The following is a 19,313-nucleotide window of genomic DNA, read 5'->3' on the forward strand; positions in this document are numbered from 1 at the left end:
AGGGAGATTGAGCAACACATCAATAATGTGTTCTCTTACTTCAGATAGTGATTGAGTACTGTGGGGAAAAGTAAAGAAGGGACTGGAGGTCAGAAGAAGACATCCAGGGCATGCTGCTGTCTTATATCCAAATAAGACAAACGGAGGAGCGTTATAAATGTGTTGGAAGTAAATAAGCATATAGATGTGAGGCAGAGACAGATCTTGACACATTCAAGCCACAGCAAGAATCCCAGGTGTCTGGAACAGAGTGAATGATGTTAAACATGATTGAAGAGTTTGGGAGGCAGAGCAGAGGCCAAGTCATATGGAGCCTCAAAGGCTGTGGGGAGTTTGACTTTTCTCTAAGGAATGAGGGAATTTATTGAGCTAGAGAATGATGTGGTTTTAGTTCTAAAAAATCACTGTGGCCAGGGTAAAGAAGAGTGGAATAGAATCAAAAAGACAGAATACAAGGGGATTGCAGTAGTGAAGAGGAACGGTAATAGTAATTTTGATAGAACTGATGAGAACTGATAAGCTTTGGAATATATTTTTTAAATATTACTGAGAAAGTTTACTGATAGGTTGAGTATAGATGTAAATGTGAATTTGAGGGACGCCTGGATGACTCAGTGGCTGAGTGTCTGCCTTGGGTTCAGGGTGTAATCCAGGGGTCCTGGGATTGAGTCCGCATCGGGCTCCCCTGCTTTTCACTCTGCCTCTGTCTCTGCCTCTGTCTCTCTCTGTGTCTCTAATGAGTAAATAAATAAAATCTTCAAATAAATAAATAAATAAATGTGAATTTGAATATAAGAAAGAGAAATTTAGATGAATGAGTCTTAGATTTTTGGCTGAGAGCTAGGTGAATGTGGTGACATTTCCTGAGATGAAGAATGGTATAGCTAGAGGAAAATTTCAAAAGTATTGTTTTAGACATACTAATTAGGCAGATTATTTCAGGATTCTGAGCAAAGGTCAGAATTTAAGATAAACATTTAGTAGTCATATAGATGACATGGAAATAGATGCCATTATTGAGGGGTGATATTTGGAAAGAAAAGAAAAGGTGGCTTAGGTCAGAGAGTGTTACAACATTTAAAGGATCAGAAGAGGAGAGTGAGAAGAAAGAAAGAAAGAAAGAAAGAAAGAAAGAAAGAAAGAAAGAAAGAAGAAAGAAAGAGAAAGAAAGAAAGAAAGAAAGAAAGAAAGAAGAAAAAAGAAAGAAAGAAAAAAGAAGAAAGAAAGAAGAAAGAAAAGAAAGAAAGAAAGAAAGAAAGAAGAAAGAAAGAAAGAAAGAAAGAAAGAAAGAAAGAAAAAAGATTGAAAAGATTGTTGAGTATAGCCAGTGGTATAGAAAAAAGCAGGATAGTGTGATATCCCAATGGCCAGGCAAAGAAAGACTCCAGTTAGATGAAGTGATCAATAGGAAGAAATAATTACTCATAGATTGAGTAAAATGCAAATTAAGAATTGAATATCACATTGCAACAAGAATATTCTGGTGACTTTGGCATAGTCACTTTGAAGGAGTGGAGACAAAAGCCTTATGAAATGAATGGAGGAAGAGGAGGTTTGCCACTGTAGCAGCAGGGAAGGAAACCTTAGGAAGAAAAAAAAAAGAAGGTAAGTTAGAATCTTAGCACCACAGTGAGCAGAGTTCCAGACAAAAAGTGGATTGCTTCATCTCCTCAGTCTTCAGTCTCTTAGAATTAAGATATAGAAAGAATGTGAAAATATAATATGAGCTATACTATGATGGAGCTGTATAAGAAAGAACTTGGTGCTGTGGAAAACTATGGGACATCTAACAGATAAGGGAGTCAGCAAAAAGCCAAAGAAGTAATATCAACATTGAATGACCATGGATGGTAGTGTTGGCTATGTGGGAGAAGGACATGCCAAGTCACAGCACTGAGAGTATATTAGCTGAGTAGACTGAACAGGGATAAGGGATTGTGATGATGATGTATTGGGAAATCATGGGTACATATAAGCCTGGAAGTGTAGTTAGAAACCAATAAAGTCAACTGTACTTATCTGTAGAAGTGAGGCAATTTTTGAAGGATTTTCAGGATTGAAATAACATGATCAAATTTTAATTTTAAAAGGTCATTTTAAAAATAATAAGGAGACATATTACATGGATAACACACCCACCATAATGAGGTCCACTGATATGATTAATGAAGTAACCTAGGGGGGAAAAAATGAGGCTGAGGTATGATAGTGACAATGGAGTGGAAGAACATCTGTATTTTCTTTCAACTCAAAATCAACATTTCATCAATCACTTATTTTTCATCTGTTTTCTGGGTGAATCTCCATTATAGAATTCTTTTTCCATGCTTGGCATGTTAATTCTCAAGTCATCCAAAACTGTTGGTTTTCTTTTTAAAGGAGCTAAATTTTTTCCGACCAAGTTAGCATGGATTGATATTTAACCCAATAACACAAATTTATAGGAAATTACAACAAAACGATTTTCTTTAAAGATACATTTTCACACTGTTAAAAAAAGTTTGTAGCACTCTTTTGAGCAATTGCCCTAGGTTTTTGCATTAGGCTGTGGAGGTAGGAGAAAACTATATTATTAACTTTTAAAAAATGATTATTATAAAAGATATATCCTGATATCTCACTATTATAACCAGACTACAATAAATGCCCAAGGATCAGAGTGCCAGTGGTATCTACAATAATAATATTTGTAAAGGAAATAGCAAAATGAAATACAATTCATTGACCACTCACTGTGTGCCAAGTAGTTGCTAGCTTCTTTATGTACGTTATCCTATCTACACATTTTTCACAAAAGCCCTTTTAAAACAATTGTATCATCATTTCATATATGAGGTATCTGAGTTTCAGCACTAAGAGAGTATATTAGTTGAGTAGACTGAACAAGAATATCCAATATATCCAATATTACACAGTATTTAAAATTTAAAGTTAGGTCATGTCCAGAACCAAGCTGATGGGACCAGTGGTATGAGAATTTTACTTTAAAATTAGTACCTTTAAAAAGTGATAGAGGCCTTCATTGACTTCAGAGCAGGTCTACACACACTTACTGTTTCTTGTCATACTGTAACTTGCAATGACCAGACCAGCACCATATCAAGTCTTTTTCTTCCACGGGAGGACATGGACTCTGGAGCCAAACTATCAGTATTTAAATTTCATTTTCATCTCTTACTAGCTCTGTGATCTTGGGCAAGTTAGTTAATTGCTCAGTGACTTTCTTTCCTATAAAAATGAGAATATTTATTTTTATCTCATTGGATTATTGAGAGGCTTTAATGAATTAGAAATCTGTAAATCACTTAGAAGAGTCCCAGGCAAATAATAGGCTCAGTGTAAGTGTTATTATCATCTTCCTTGCTCCTGAAAAGATGCATAAAGGATGCATAAAGAAAAAAGTAAGATGATTCTTCAAAATTTTCTATTTCTAGATAAGAGCGATTTTAATGCAAATGTGCCAATGCACTTTTTTAAGTAGTATACTAGAGATGATAGGCTGTCATTGAGTTAATTGTAGTATGATTTTAGATATGCCATCGTAAGGTTATCCATTCGTGTTGTCTAATTATTTTTAAAAGTTTTTAGGAAGGAAGATGTAATTTTCATTGTTCTTAGCAGTTTTAAAAAATCGTAAGATTTGGTGGTGTTTGCAATTCTAGTATCTGTCTAAGATGTTATCTCTGACCTTTTCTCTTATTTTAATCCTTTGCATTAGAATTGACTTCCTCTCTTGAATTGTTTTACTTTTAGTGCCCTGTGGTGGAATTTTAACTAAGCGCAAAGGGACTATTTTGTCTCCTGGATACCCTGAGCCTTATGACAACAATCTGAATTGTGTATGGAAGATCACAGTGCCAGAGGGAGCTGGCATTCAAGTAAGGGAATTTAAATTTCTCTCCTTTTCATTGTATGTTTGAAGTTAATCCTTTCAGAAATGACTGGATGCAGGTTACTTCTAAAGGTTTAGCCAGTACACTTCACTGACATGATTGCATGCAATAGAAAGATACTTACTAATTTTTCTATCTGCAAAAAGCGGACAACCAATTCAAGAAAGCGTAAGCAATGAGAAACGTGTGTTGCTCTGCACTACTTGGATAAGGGTTGTTTATTTCAGAGATTTAGTTGTGTGATTCCAGATCCAGGTTATTCTCTATTTCTCCGCTCTGCCATTTTACCACATTGACTTAGTCCTTGAGTCTTTTCTCATGGCTACAAGAGCTCTAGTCATAATAGCTTTACACAGCAATGGTCAAAAGCCAAGCTGGAATGTTTCTATCTTATGGACCTTTACAATGGTTAAAAAAAAAAACTTGAGAAATCCTTCCCGTAGATTTTCCCTCTCATACTATTGACCAAAATTGCAAGAATATCCATTCCTCAGCCATATACTGGCCAGTAGCAAAATATTTATTATGATTTGGCTCAAACAAATTAACATTAAGTACTTGGATTAAGCAAGGGCTCAGCTTCCTCTTATGTCCACTGTCCTCATTTAATTAACAAAACCAGTTATCTCATAGCAAGCAACAGGGATGCTAGTCTACAGACGTATTATTGCAGCTGTGACCACTTTGGGGGAGGAGAAATTTGATGAGTTACTCCGTTTTACAAGGAGATTTTTGTTTTTTTTTTCTGGATAAATTGATGGCATTTTACTACTGAGTCAGAATATACTCTCTGGAAGGTAATTATTCTTCACAAAATATTATATAATTTATATTTCATAAAAATCGCTTGTTACTTCTTCAATTGAGTCATAAGGTTTTCCTTTGGAATTGAGATATATCTATCAGCTCTGGAAAAAGTAGCCAAGAAACCACTCATTAAAACTGAAATTAGAGGGGGGCTTGGGTGGCTCAGCCAGTTAGTGTCAGCTGTGCTCATGTCAAGCCCCACATTGGGCTCCCCTGCGTGAGGACCCCGCTTCTCCCTCTCCTTCTATTCTCCCCTGCTTGTGCTCTTTCACACACATTCTCTCTGATAAATAAATAAATAAATAAATAAATAAATAAATAAATCTAAAAAGAAAAGAAAAGAAAGAAAACCCTGAATTTAGAGAGTATAATTTTTAGTAAAAAAAAAAAAAAAATCAACTTTTTGAATTTATCTGTGTAATTTTTCAGAAAATTAAAAAAAATCACTTGACAGGTATTAGGAATAACATAGGTCAGTAAACCAATGAGAAAATATGAAATGTATGTTTACAATGTTTTAAGGACATTAAAAATGAAAAGACTATAGTTCTATGCTTTTATTCTGGCTAGAATATCATTTTATGACTAACTTGTAAAATTCAGAGAAAACCAATCAATCCTATCTTAACACTGGTAGACAAGGATTTTAGAATTGTCCACGTTCCAGTTTGCATAGAAAATCTGCAACCAGAGGATAACTTTAGGAACTTCATTAAACATTTGCTGAATCATATAGTTCTGAGTTTATGAAGGTTATCCTAGAGGCTCTATATGAATATTAGCTTTTCCATTTCTGTCTTAGTTTATAGTAAAAAACAGAAAACAACAACACAAAACCCCTAGCATTTCTCCTTTAATTCTCATTCTTTGTTTTTGAGCCCTGCAATATGATTTTTGCATCCAGTGCTTTAAATGAGCCACCTGTAGCAATCACTGAGGACCTCTAGGTCATTAACTGCATTGTGTTGCTCATACTGCTTATCCTACGGACAACATTCTAATTCTGCCCATTCTCCTGTCATTCTTAAAACGTATTTTTCCTCCTTAGTTTTCACAATACCATTACTCTCTTAGATTTTGTTTTGTTTCTTTTTTACATCTTGCTTCTACATCTAGGAACATGGTCTCCTCTTCCTATTCAATACATTAGATACAGTGATTGAGAGATTCTGTGTTTTTTGTTCATTTTACCTTATACCATTCTCTCTGCCATCTTTGGCTACCATTTTGTGCTGATGATGCCCAGGACCTGCATCATAACAGATCATCAGAAAACATTTTTTTTTTCCAAAGGAAGAACAGAATAAAATTATTGTTCTTAAACCTAAATATCTAACCCAGACCTTTCACTTAAGCTGCATGCCATATATCCAACTGCCCACTGGGCATTTTCAGCTAAGCTTCTTGCTGGAAATTCAATTCAGGCTGTTCCAAATTGACTTCATGATTTTTTTTTCTCATTATTACGGATCTTCTCCAGTGTTCTTTGTTTCAGAATGAACCCTTCATCCATTTGGTTGCACAAGACAGAAATCTTGATGATTTTTTTTCCCCTCTCTTACTCTATACAATGAAATATATCAGGTCTGTCTTTCATAAATCTTGCAAAGATGTCTATTTCTCTCCACCCAAATTTTTGCCACTTAAGATTGGGTGGTCATCCTCCCTGTCTCAGGTTCTTGTTCTCCTCCAATCTATTTGTCAGAGGGCAAAGAGAGTAACCTAAAATTAAAAGCCTAATACTATCACTTTCCTGCTTACAGTTCTTCAACTGTCCCCTATATTCTTAACTCCTTGACAGGTTGATTTCGCCTTTGTGCTTTGTCCTCAGTTCTTACCTCTTCTGTTTACACTATTTTAGTCCTACATAAAAACTCTCTTTTGCCTTTGGGCCTTTGTGCATGTTGTTCCCTTTGTAAGCGACACTCTCCTTGATCTCCTTTATTTGGCTCATTCTTAGTCATAATTTCTGTCTCAACTTAAAACAGTTCCTGTGGAAGACTTTGCGTGAACTCGAGAAAAGGTTAAGTCCCATGCTGTATGTTCTCATAGGTCCCTGTAATTTCCTTATTATAACACCCATCACATTTTACTGTTACTACTTACTTAATTATCTGTAGGCTCATGAGGGCACTAAGTAAGTCTGCTCTGGCAGCTAACACAGTGCTGCCAGTATACGCTCAGTAAATATTTTTAGAATGAGCCAATGAATACCTCCCTAAGCAGTGGAATTTGGACTATTTTAAGGAGTTAAGACAGCATGATGAACTAAGAAGACATCTGCAGACAAAGTACATTGTATATCACTTGTTCTAGCCAAACACTATTCAAAACTGGACACTTAGTAACAATGACACTATCAAATCTTTCACTGAGGAAGCCTTTTATTTAATGATCAGCCCTTAGAAAACAAAACTGGAGCTTCACAGGGCATTTATGCAGACTTATGGAATGTGAAAAATACTGGATTTTTCATTTTAAATACTCTAAAGGACTGCCAAACACTATTTTTTTCTCTTTTTTCTAATTAACCTCTTATATGTATGGTAATTTTAAACATATCACTAAATCACAAAATATTATATGACATACACAAAAACATAATATGTGATTTATATTTCATTAGGGAGTATGAAATTTCACTAGCTTTACCTAAAAGCTACCTGGCTAATACATCAGGTCTAACGTAATGCTTATTTCATTTTATTCAGTTAGGATGAATATATGTGTGACTAAAGAATTATATAAATATCTAATAAATACTATATGAGATGAAATGGAATAACCAGTGGTGGAAAGAAAAAACATTTAGAATGCTGAAAAAATTACAAATAATATAGAATTACTGAGCAATTGTTAGAAATAGCTTCAACAAATAGAATAATTTGTTATATTAATTTTACATGAGAAGTTTGTGGGGACTGGTGTATTCATTTGTTTGCCTATTTTAGCAAAGTATATTGATGGAGAATTCTAACAGGACCATAGTAACAGTTATCAAGCAAAAGAGCAATCTTTATGTGAATAACTATGGGAAAACAATGTTCATTACTTAATTGTGTCAATTTGTAGAATGATCATCACGAGTGAATGTAATCTAACAAGCAAATTAAAATGAGATGTGAATGTCTATATGAGGAATATCTGGTTTTAGTGACTAGAGATTCATTACCTCATAAAGCTATCCTGTTCCATGATGGACAGCCGCATCTAATGCAAAATTCTAACGCTGAATCAATAGCTGCTTCTTTTTACATTTTTTACTCTCATTTGGCTTTTTGTCATAGTGGATCTTTGGTCTTTTACTTGAGTCTCCTACACCCTCCATGGTTATTGTACCAAACTACATTCACAATTTGCCCAGTCTCTGAGTGGCAAACACTGTTAGTTTTCTGTGGCTGCTGCAAATCACCATGCATTTGATAGCTTAAAATAGCAGAAATTTATTCTCTCACAATCCTGGAGGCCAGAAGTCACAGAGCAGTTTTACTGAGATGTAACTGAGCTGCTGACCGGGTTGACCCTCTACTCTCCCTTCTGCCCAGGCACTAGGGGAGGATCCTTCCTTGCTTCTTCTGACTTCTGGTGGCTGCCAGCACTCCTTGGTGTCTGACTAGAACTCCATTTTTTGCCCGCGTGGTCACATTGCCTTCTTGTCTTCTGTGTCAAATCTCCTTTGACATCTTTCTTATGATTGTATTTAGGGCCCATTTGAATAATCCAGGATAATCTCCCTATCACAGGATGCTCAGTTTAATTGCACATGAAATACCTTCTTTTTCCCCCCATATAAGGCAATATGTATAGGCTCCAGGGATGAAGATCTGATATTTTTGGAAGTCGGTACTCAGTCTGCTATACGTATATATCCAGAATTAAACAAAATTTCTTCTTCTCATTAAGATAATAGGTTTTCCAACAGATGTCTTCATTTTTGTTCTTATCACCCCTCTGATCTCCATAACTCAGGAAAAAAAAAGATAAATTACTCTTGAGTCATTCCTCTTACTTCCTTCCCTTATTCAGATAACATAAAATCCAGTAACTTCCCCTGTAGTAACAGATGAGACATCGTGGTCCCTTTTTCTATCACTTATTCCTGCCACCACCCTGCTTCAATCTTTTATTGCTTCTCACACAGACTACTGCAGTGGACACTGAAATTGTTGGGGGTTTGTTTGTTTGTTTGTTTTTTTACTTGCATTTTCTTCATCCAACACAGTTCTGTCCTTAAAGTATTTCTGATTATACTCCTTCCAAAACCTTTAGTGGACTACTCAATTACATAATTTTATTGTGGTGGTGTTCCATCTTTATAACCTCTTGGCCAATTTGTCTCAAATAAGATATATTACATCCTTTATACACACTGGGTACTACTCTAAACTAAAATTAATTTAATTTTTACAATTCTATGAATTAGATACCTTTATTACAATGATTTATATGAGTAATGGGAGGCATAGAAAGATTAACAACTCTTATAGGATTATATGCCAGTGAGTGGAGGGAGCCAGGAACCTATAAATTCAGGCATCCTAACTCTGTAGTCTCTCGTATGTATCCACAAAACTCACTCTTTCTAACTTTTCCTAACTTTGCATGCATGTTTCCTCTTACTATGTAAATATCTTTTACTGTGGCTAAATTGGATTATCGATGGTTCACTAAATCCACCTCCTAGCTTGTCCCCTCTACATTTTTATAACTCAATAATTTTTCAGTGGAAAACCTCTCAATACTTTTAGCGTATCTCAAATGTCAATTCCTGCATGAATCCTTACAATTTTTTTCTTTTTCTTTCTTCTTCTTCTTCTTTTTTTTTTTTTCTCAGCTGAATGTGATCTTTTCTTTCCCTGAATTGTAGGAAAGGAAAACTCAGATATAAGACAGAATTGATCATTGTTTAAGGAGCTGGTGGTAAAATTCCAATCATACAGCTTTAATTCCATTCTTCTTCCTGTCCTGGAACATTGCCATTGGGCCTAATGCCTGTCACACAGGCAGGGTATCTGTTGCCATGTGGCACTCACCCCTGGAAAAGTGGCACCATCGTTCACTTGAAGGGAAGAATGATGATGGTCTATTTTGTGGAGAAGAAATTTTTAATGACTGTAATTGTTATAATTATTTAGTTAATGAGTGCAGTGCTTACATTTATAACAGACTTATCTAAATAACATAAATTCATTTTAATAAAGTTAGTCCTTTCCTTCCTCCAAAATAATAAAATATATTGTTGAGAAAAATAACATCCACAGTTGTGGGGGTCCTGTAGGTTCTTGCAAAAGCTCAAGCTGTGCCAAGTGAAGTGCAACAAAGTAACACATGCCTCTTTCTTTAAATAAAATTTAATAGACATGAGAGAATTGTCCATGAGAGAATCCAGCATTTCCCTCATCAACCTTAGGGACCTTCATAGTAATTTAGTTATTATGACTCCATTCATAAAAATAATCTTTAGAAGATGATTCCAGACCAGTTATAAAGTATAATTTTGATCATCCATATTGAGACATATTAAAAATGTGCATAGGGGATAATAATGTTAATATTTTTTGTAATGAAAGGGAATTGAGCAAAGCTTAGGCAAATAAAGGAAAATAAAAATGTATTCAGCATAAATCTAGTTAAACTGGCAAGAATCTAACACTCCAGAACATAAAAGTCAACAAATTATTTAGAACATGCATGGAAATTCTTGGCACTAAGACATGAATTAACCCAAAGCCTTTATCTTCTTCTTTTTTTTTTTTTTTTTAGATTTTATTTCTTTCTTTATTTTAGATATATAGAAGAAAACAGGGGTTGGGAGCAGAGAGGCACAAACAGATTTCCTGCTGAGTGGACACTGGGATTCATGTGAGGCTCCATTTCATGACCCTGAGATCATGACCTGAGCCAAAATGAAGAGTTGGATGCTTAACCAACTGAGCCACCCAGGCACCCGTTACCCAAAGCCTTTATTTATTTTTTTTTTTTTAATTTTTTATTTATTTATGATAGTCACAGAGAGAGAGAGAGAGAGGCAGAGACACAGGCGGAGGGAGAAGCAGGCTCCATGCACCGGGAGCCTGATGTGGGATTCGATCCCGGGTCTCCAGGATCGCGCCCTGGGCCAAAGGCAGGCGCCAAACCGCTGCGCCACCCAGGGATCCCACCCAAAGCCTTTAATAAAGAGAACACTCTGAGATGGTGACAGACATTGTCAATGTTATACCCATAGTGAACACTGCTAGGTGCCCCATGAATGTTTCTCAGCAAGGCCAGTTCCATAATGGCAAAAATCAGTTCTGTTAAAATCCTTTTATGAAAGGCCACAATGGCATGGCCCCAGCTTGGAATTCCCCCTTCTAATGTGGTGATGAAGACTATAATATTATTATATTGTTAGAAATATGTGTTCTCATGAGTAATTATTATTTCACAGGTGCAAGTTGTCAGCTTTGCTACAGAACATAATTGGGATTCTCTGGACTTCTATGATGGAGGAGACAACAATGCTCCACGACTTGGAAGTTATTCAGGTAAATAGAAAAGTTGAGCTTAATTAAAATATTGAAATAATTAGGAATATAAAAATCTCTCACTCTTTTTAAAAGAGCTCCCAGAACTCTGACTTGGCAGTTTAGATTTCTTTTTATAAACCATACACAGGGAACAAAATTATAAGGTTAGAAGTTTGAAAGACATCAAAGGTAATGACATTGAAATTGCTGTTTAAAACCTTACTATATTCTTACTGTATTTGTGTAATTATTTATTGATGCTTTTATAGTAATACTTTAAGCTAAGCTGTAGTTCAGGAATAATATGTATGCCCTTTTCCCTTAAATAGTTAAAAATTAGACAGTACTTGGTAATTATGATATGCCTACTCAAAGTGTGTTACCCAGCCATTAAAATAATTTTAGAGACTGTCTAACGACATGGTAAATGTTACAAAGTACTGTTGAGTGAGAATAAAGAGACTATAAAATTATTTCCAAGAAATGAATAAAATTACATAAAATTAATATATATCCAGGTACCAAGACCACAAGGTTTTTAAATTTCTTAAGGTTTTTAAAGGTAATTTATGCAATAATCTAACAGCTTTTTCCAGCATATGAAAAGTGAGATCAAATTTTATATTAATTTTAACTACACTTTTTACTTTATTATACTTTTTGACTACAGACATAGGAACATAGCTAAGCCATCAATTTCTACATTTCAGATATACTTAAATCAGGGTGAATGGTTTTAAGTTTTTAGTAGATTTTAAAATAGAGTATGATAACCAGTATTTCAGCATCACCATTGAGTAAAGGAAAGAAGAAATATCTGGAGTAGGAGTGGCTTGGTTTAGTCATAAAAAGTATTTTATACAGAAAAGAAGGTAGAAGTCTTTCTTGGAAGAAATTCCATAACATTTTAGGTATACATTTACTTAGAATAGATTGGATGTAATACTTAATAATAACTACAACAATGAAAATAATAAAAGTAACAACAGCTATTGATTTACCAAGTGCTAGGTCTATATGAGGCTAGTCATACATTTCCTCGTTTGCTCTTTCTAGCAGTTCTGGTATGTGACTGAAGTTTAGAGGGATTAATTTGCCTGGGGTAGTACAGCTAGAGTTAGAATGAGGCTGGGGTCTAGCTAGTGGGACTCTTGAGCCAGAGCTCTTCATCACTAAGATTCTCTAAGAGACTAAGGGCAATTCGAGTGAACTTTGACTTTCTGTTTATCTCTGTCTTCAGTGATGCTGTGAGGATATTATGGATGGATAACAGGTTGAAAGCAAGCAAAAAAGAAAAAAACAATGCAATTTTATGTTTTATAATGAATTAGTCCTGATTTCTTTTATAGAAAGATCAGTGAGTGGTTAAAGGTCCACAGAGTTATACAAAGAAAGTATAAAAAACTAGTTACAGAAAATTTTGCAATGCTATCAACTAATATGCTTGTTGAAGGTTATCTTAAAACATAGATTTGACATTTATTTGTATGCTTATCATTTGAAACTGCTTGAGTTGTAATCTTAAGGGTCTTGATCTATTACTCAATGTCAAATAGTCAGGAAGTAATTGGTTCAAGCAGCTATTTTATGTTTTCAACTCCAGAATTGAATTAAGTCAAGTTGATTTCCTTTAGAACTTCAGAAGTACATCATTATAATGTACTGGCTGGGAGACAAGGCAAATAGTAGTTTATAATTTGGATTTTTCAAACACTACTTACCAGCTTTGCTGTCAGAGTCTAAGATATATCAAGGTACTTTACCTGGTATAGAAGAACATACATAAATACATACTTAAATACAATGCATATATATTTATATATAACATATATAATACAAAGGGTAATAAATATATCTTCTGAACTCATACTTAATCTTTACTATACTATAAAAATCACATGTACACTTTAAAATTAAGTTTCTTATTTGCTCATGTTTTAGAGTATTGAAATACACATGAAATTAAAAATGATTATTTTAGGTGATCTGCAAAATTTACTGCTTTGACCCACTCTTTGTTTCTGCCTATTTTTAGGGAACAATCTAGAGTGATCCCAAAGGCCTATCTCCTAGGAGATAGTCACAAACAATAAAATGAAATAGAAATGTGGGAAATATATATTTATCAAAAAATTCCTGAAAAAATACTTGACCAATACATAGTTTCAGTGATAATCTGTTGGCTGATTAGTAGTTAGCTTACTTAGTTTTACTATAATATTTATTATGTGATCATTGACCTGTCTTCCCAATTATCATTTCAGGAACAACAATACCCCATCTGTTGAATAGTACGTCTAATAATCTATATCTAAATTTTCAATCAGACATCAGCGTTTCTGCTGCAGGATTTCACCTTGAATACACAGGTAAATATAATATGTACTATTCAAGAAATTTAAGAACAAGTTTATATTAATTTTTAAATATTACTTTTTTGAAAATAGAAATTAAATATACTTGGTCGAAGGAGAATATTATTATTATTTTTTTAAGATTTTGATGTGCTGCTTCAGTTCATTTGCAAAAATATAAAGCTTTGGGATCCCTGGGTGGCGCAGCGGTTTGGCGCCTGCCTTTGGCCCAAGGCGCGATCCTGGAGACCCGGGATCGAATCCCACATCAGACTCCCGGTGCTTGGAGCCTGCTTCTCCCTCTGCCTGTGTCTCTGCCTCTCTCTCTCTCTGTGACTATCATAAATAAATAAAAATTAAAAAGAAAAAAACAAAAATATAAAGCTTTAATTATTTTCATCAGAATTTACAGGTGTTTTCTTTTTTCTTTTATTGTAAGAACACATAAAATGAGATCTACCCTCCAACTTTTAATCCACAATACAGTAGTGTTAACTGTAGGCACAATGTTGTACAGTAGATCTCTAGACCTTATTCATCTTGCATAACTGAAAATTTTACCTATATCAGAAACCTCCCATCTCCCTAAGCCTTGGCAACCACCCTTCTACTTTCTATTTCTATAAACTTGACTTTATTTATTTATATTATTATTTTTAAAAATTTGACTATTTTAGATACTTTATATAAGTGCTATCATATAGTATATGCCCCTCATTATCTGGCTTATTTCACTTAGCATAATGTTTACTAGGTTTATCCATGTTATTACATTTGGCAGGATTTTTTTTTTTTTTTTTTTTTTTTTTTTTAAGCGTGGGGCAGCCCTGGTGGCTCAGCAGTTTAGCACTGCCTTCGGCTGGGGCGCGATCGTGGAGACCGAGGATCGAGTCCCATGTCAGGCTCTCTGCATGGAGCCTGCTTCTCCCTCTGCCTGTGTCTCTGCTGCCTCTCTCTCTCTCTCTCTCTCTCTCTCTGTTTCTCTCATGAATAAATAAATAAAATCTGTAAAAAAAAAAAAAAAGTGAGTGAAATTACATTGTATGTAGATGCCATCGTTTCTTTATTCATCTTTTTTTTTTTTTTTAAAGATTTTTATTTATTTATTCATGAGAGGCAGAGAGAGAGGCAGAGACACAGGCAAAGGGAGAAGCAGGCTCCCTGCGACAAGCCTGATACCGGACTCAATCCCGGGACTCCAGGATCACGCCCTGGGCTGAAGGCAGGCGCTCAATGGCTCAGCCACCCAGATGTCCCTATTCCTTTATCTTTTGATGGGCATTTCAATTGTTTCCTTGTCTTGGCTATTGTGAGTGATGCTGCAATGAAAACAGGAGCTCAGATGTCTCTTTGAGATCCTAATTTTGAATGTTTTATAAATATACTCAGTTGCGATTGCTAGATCTTATAATAGATCTACTTTTAATATTTTTGAGAAACTTCCACAGTTTTCCATAGTGTAGTTGGTTCCATCAATGTAATTGGTTGCACCAATTTACATTCCCACCAACATTGTATAAGGGTTCTAGTTTTTCCACCTCCTCATCAACAGGTACTTTTTTTTTTTAAGGTTTATTTATGTATTTCAGAGAGGGAGAGAGAATGTATGCAATCAGGTGGAGATAGAAAGGGAGGGAGAGAATCTCAGGTTGACTCCATGCTGAGCATGCAGCCCAACATGGGGCTTGATCTCACAACCCTAAGATCATGACCAGCCAAAATCAAGAGTTGGTCGTTTGACCAACTGAGTTGCCCAGGTGCTCCAACATGTACTTTTTTTTTTTTAAACAAAGAATATAAAAGTTATCAAAAGGAGACATATCCTAACAAAAACTCCAGTTTTGAGTATTTATTCACCACATAGCATAGCATCAACATTCTTAAAGCAGATAGTCAATAAATATGAGACATAAACAAAAATACGTTATGAAATTGACCAACATTGATTCCCGTATAGAAAGTCTACATAGAGCAATAATCGTAAGAGTAATATAGAAAATAATTGTTTAAAAGTATCCCCCCCCAACACACGCACATACACAAAATACCAGGTCCAAATGGCTTCACATAGAAATATTGCCAAACTTTAAGGACCAGGTAAACCCAACCCTGTTTTAATTATTCTGTCTCCTGGGGTGTATCATAGATTCCCATAATATTCACAATAGAAAACTACAAATCAAACTCTTATATGAATATGATGAAAAAATTTTATTGTTTCAGTTCATTGAAATTTAATTGACATAAAATTGGGTTGTTCTTGAACTTACATAATGTATTGATTTGATATATGTATCTATTGCAAATGTTACACAATATGGATAATTAATACCTCTATAGCTCACATAATTACCTTCTTTTTTTTCTTTGCTCTTTCTGTGTATGTAAGAGAGAATACTTAAAATCTACTCTTTTATCAACTTGCAAGTATATGACACAATATTATAAACCATTGTCACCATGTAGTGTACTGGATCCCCAGAATTTATTCATTTTATTACTAGACGTTTATATCCTTTGACTCACATCTCCCCATTTTTTGCACCTCTTATCCTCTAGCAACCATCATTCTTCTCTTTGTTTCTAAGATGCAAGATGAATGAATCGTTTTTAAGTTCCACATACAAATGAGATCATATTTGTTTTCTCTGTCTAACTTATGTCACTTAGCATAATACTTTTAAGGTCCATCCATGATGTTACAAAGGCAGGATTTCCCACTTTTTCATGACAGAATAATATTTAAAATTATATACACTACACTTCTTTATCTATTCATCCATATATGGATACTTAGGTTATTTCCATATCTTGGCTATTGTGAATAATGCTATAATGAACATGGGAATGCAGATATCTCTTTGAGATCCTCATTTTATTTCTTTTGGTTATATACCCAAAAATAGAATTGCTGCATCGTATGAAATTTGTATCATTCATTTCTTGAGGAACCTCCATATTCTTATTCATTCTGACTATACCAATTTATATTCCCACCAACAGTGAGCAGGGATTCCCTTTTACCACATCCTCAGCAATACTTGTGAACTATCATCTTTTTTATGACAGTCATTCTAACAGGTATAAGGTGACATCTCATTGTGCTTTTGATTTGTGTTTCCCTGGTGGTTAGTGATGTTAAACATTATTTCATGTACCTTTTAGCCATTTGTATTTCTTCTTTGGAAAAATAGTTATTTGGATTCTATGCCTATTTTTAAAGCAGATTGATTTTTGTGGGCTTTTTAAAAATTTATTTTGTTGTTTTGTTTTGCTATTGAGTTATATGAGTTTCTAATATACTCTGAATACTAATGCCTTATTAGATATATTGTTTGCAAATATTTCCCCCATTCTGTAGGCTGCCTTTTCATTTTGTTGTTTCTTTTACTGTGTAGAGGTTTTCTTTTTAAAGATTTATTTATTTTATTTTAGAGAGAGAGCATGAGCAAGGGTAGTGAGGGGCAGAGGGAGAGGAAGAGAGAATCTCCAGCAGATTCTGCACTGAGTGCAGAGCCCAACACAGGGCTCAACCTCATGACCCTGAGATCACAACCTGAGCTGAAACCAAGAGTCAGAAACTTAACTGACTGTGCCACTCAGTTGCCCCAGAAGATTGATTTTTAATTTGATTTAGTATTACTTATTTATTTTGCATTTGTTGCTTATACTTTTGGTGTCGTATCCAAAAAATTAATGCCAAGACCAATGTCAAGGAAACTTTTTTCTATGTTTTCTCCCAGGATTTTTACAAAATTCGGTTTTATTCCAATTCTAATTTTTGTGAGTAGTGTAAAATAGGGTGCAATTTCATTTTTCTGCATATGATTAAACAGTTTCCCCAATACCATTTATGGGGAAAGACTATGGTTTACCCCTTGAGTATTCTTGGTTCCTTTGTCAAATTTTAGTTGGCTGTAAATGTGAGGGTTTATTTCTGGGCTCTCAATTCTATTACATTGGTATATGTGTCCATTTTTATTCCAGTTTGGTATAAAAATGCTATACTATACAGTATGGTATAAAAATACTGACCAATTTTGTGCCAGTATGATACCATACTCTGACTACTATAGCTTCATAATAGTTTGAAATCACAAAGAATGATGCCACTAGCTTTGTTCTTTTTTCTGTGGATTGCTATAGGTATTCAGGGTCTTTTGTGATTCCATGAATTTCTGTCTCTGTGAAATCATGCCATTGGAATTTTGACAGGAATTGCATTGAGTCTATAGATGGCTTAAATGTGGTTACATTTGTTCCCAAATTTTATTGTTACTGGTTATGCTATTGTAAATGATATTGTTTTCTTTCTTTTTCAGATATTCTGTTTTTGGTTTATAATAACACAACTAATTTCTGAATGTTGATTTTTTTATCCTGCAACTTTATTAAATTTGTTAATTAGTTCTAGTAGCTTTTGGTGGAGTCTCCAAGATTTTATAGATATAAGATTGCATCATTTGCCAACAGAGACAATTTTACTTTCCTCTCTGGTTTGGATTTCTTTCGTAATTACTTTGGATTGGATTTCTTTCATAATTACTCTGGATAGAACTTCCAGTACTGTGTTGAATGAGAGTCATGAGACTGAGCAACTTTAGTCTTGTTCCCTATCTTAGAGGAAAAGCCTTCAACCTTTCATCATTGAATATGATGTTAGCTGTGGGCTTTTCATATATGGCCTTCATTAAGTTGAGGTTCATTCCTGGCTTCAGTTTTTCAGAAGAGTTTGGGAAAGACTAGCATTAATTCCTTTTTAAATGTTTGATAAAGTTCACCCTTGAAGCCTTCTAGCCCTGGGCTTTTCTTAATTGGAAGGCTTTTGCTTAATAATTTAATCTCTTGTCATTGATCTGTTCAGATTTACTATTTCTTCATGTTTTAGTTGGTAGGTCATATGTTTCTAGGAATTTGTCCATTTCTTATAGATTATCCAATTTTTCAGTAGATTATTGTTCATAACAATCTCTTATGAACCTTTTTATTTCTGTGATATCAATGTAATGTCTCTCCTTTCTGGTTTTGTTTGTTTGAGTTATCTCTGTCTCTGTCCCTCTCTTTTTTAGTTAGTCCATCGAAACCTATGTCAAATTCGTGTATCTTTTCAAAAACCAGATCTTCATTTCTTTGGTCTTTTTTAATGTTCTTCTGTTCTCTATTTCATTTATTTCTGCTCTAATATTTGTTACTTCCTTTATTCTGCTAACTTTTGGCTTAGTATATTATTTTCCTACTTCCTTGAGATAGATATAAAGTTAACTCATTTATTTGAGATCTTTTTTTTTTTAAGATTTTATTTATTTATTCATAAGAGACAGACAGAGAGAGAGAGAGAGAGAGAGAGAGAGAGAGAGAGAGAGAGGCAGAGACACAGGCAGAGGGAGAAGCAGGCTCCTTGCATGGAGCCAGATGTGGGACTCCATCCCGGGTCTCTAGGATTAGGCTCTGGGCTGAAGGTGGGGCTAAACTGCTGAGCCACCCAGGCTGCCTGAGATCTTCCTTTTTTTTTAAATGTAGACATCTATTACTATAAACTTCTCTCAGAACTACTTTGGTGTATCTCACAAATTTCAGCATATTGTGTTTCTCTTCTTTTTGTTTGTTCATTTAGAGATATTTTTTGATTTCCCTTTTGATTTGTTCTTTCAAAGATTGGCTGTTTGTGAGTGTAGGATTTGATTTCCATATATTTGTGAATTCTCTGGTTTTCCTCCTGTTATTGATTTCTAGTTTCACACCACTGTGGT

General features: G+C 34.6%; 1 protein-coding gene across 3 annotated transcripts in view; it reads left to right on the top strand.

The window, feature by feature from the left end:
- The window catches only part of CSMD3 (CUB and Sushi multiple domains 3), a 1,188,176-nt gene that overhangs the window by 1,024,379 nt on the left and 144,484 nt on the right, over positions 1-19,313 (top strand). For all 3 annotated transcript variants that reach the window (XM_041769740.1, XM_041769741.1, XM_041769742.1), the window contains 3 exons: positions 3,754-3,878; positions 11,131-11,227; positions 13,474-13,578. In XM_041769740.1, coding sequence (XP_041625674.1) covers positions 3,754-3,878; positions 11,131-11,227; positions 13,474-13,578 — 327 coding nt within the window. The remainder of the gene's footprint in view (positions 1-3,753; positions 3,879-11,130; positions 11,228-13,473; positions 13,579-19,313) is intronic.

This window comes from Vulpes lagopus, chromosome 9 (assembly GCF_018345385.1).
Source record: "Vulpes lagopus strain Blue_001 chromosome 9, ASM1834538v1, whole genome shotgun sequence".
Classification (NCBI taxonomy): Eukaryota; Metazoa; Chordata; class Mammalia; order Carnivora; family Canidae; genus Vulpes; species Vulpes lagopus.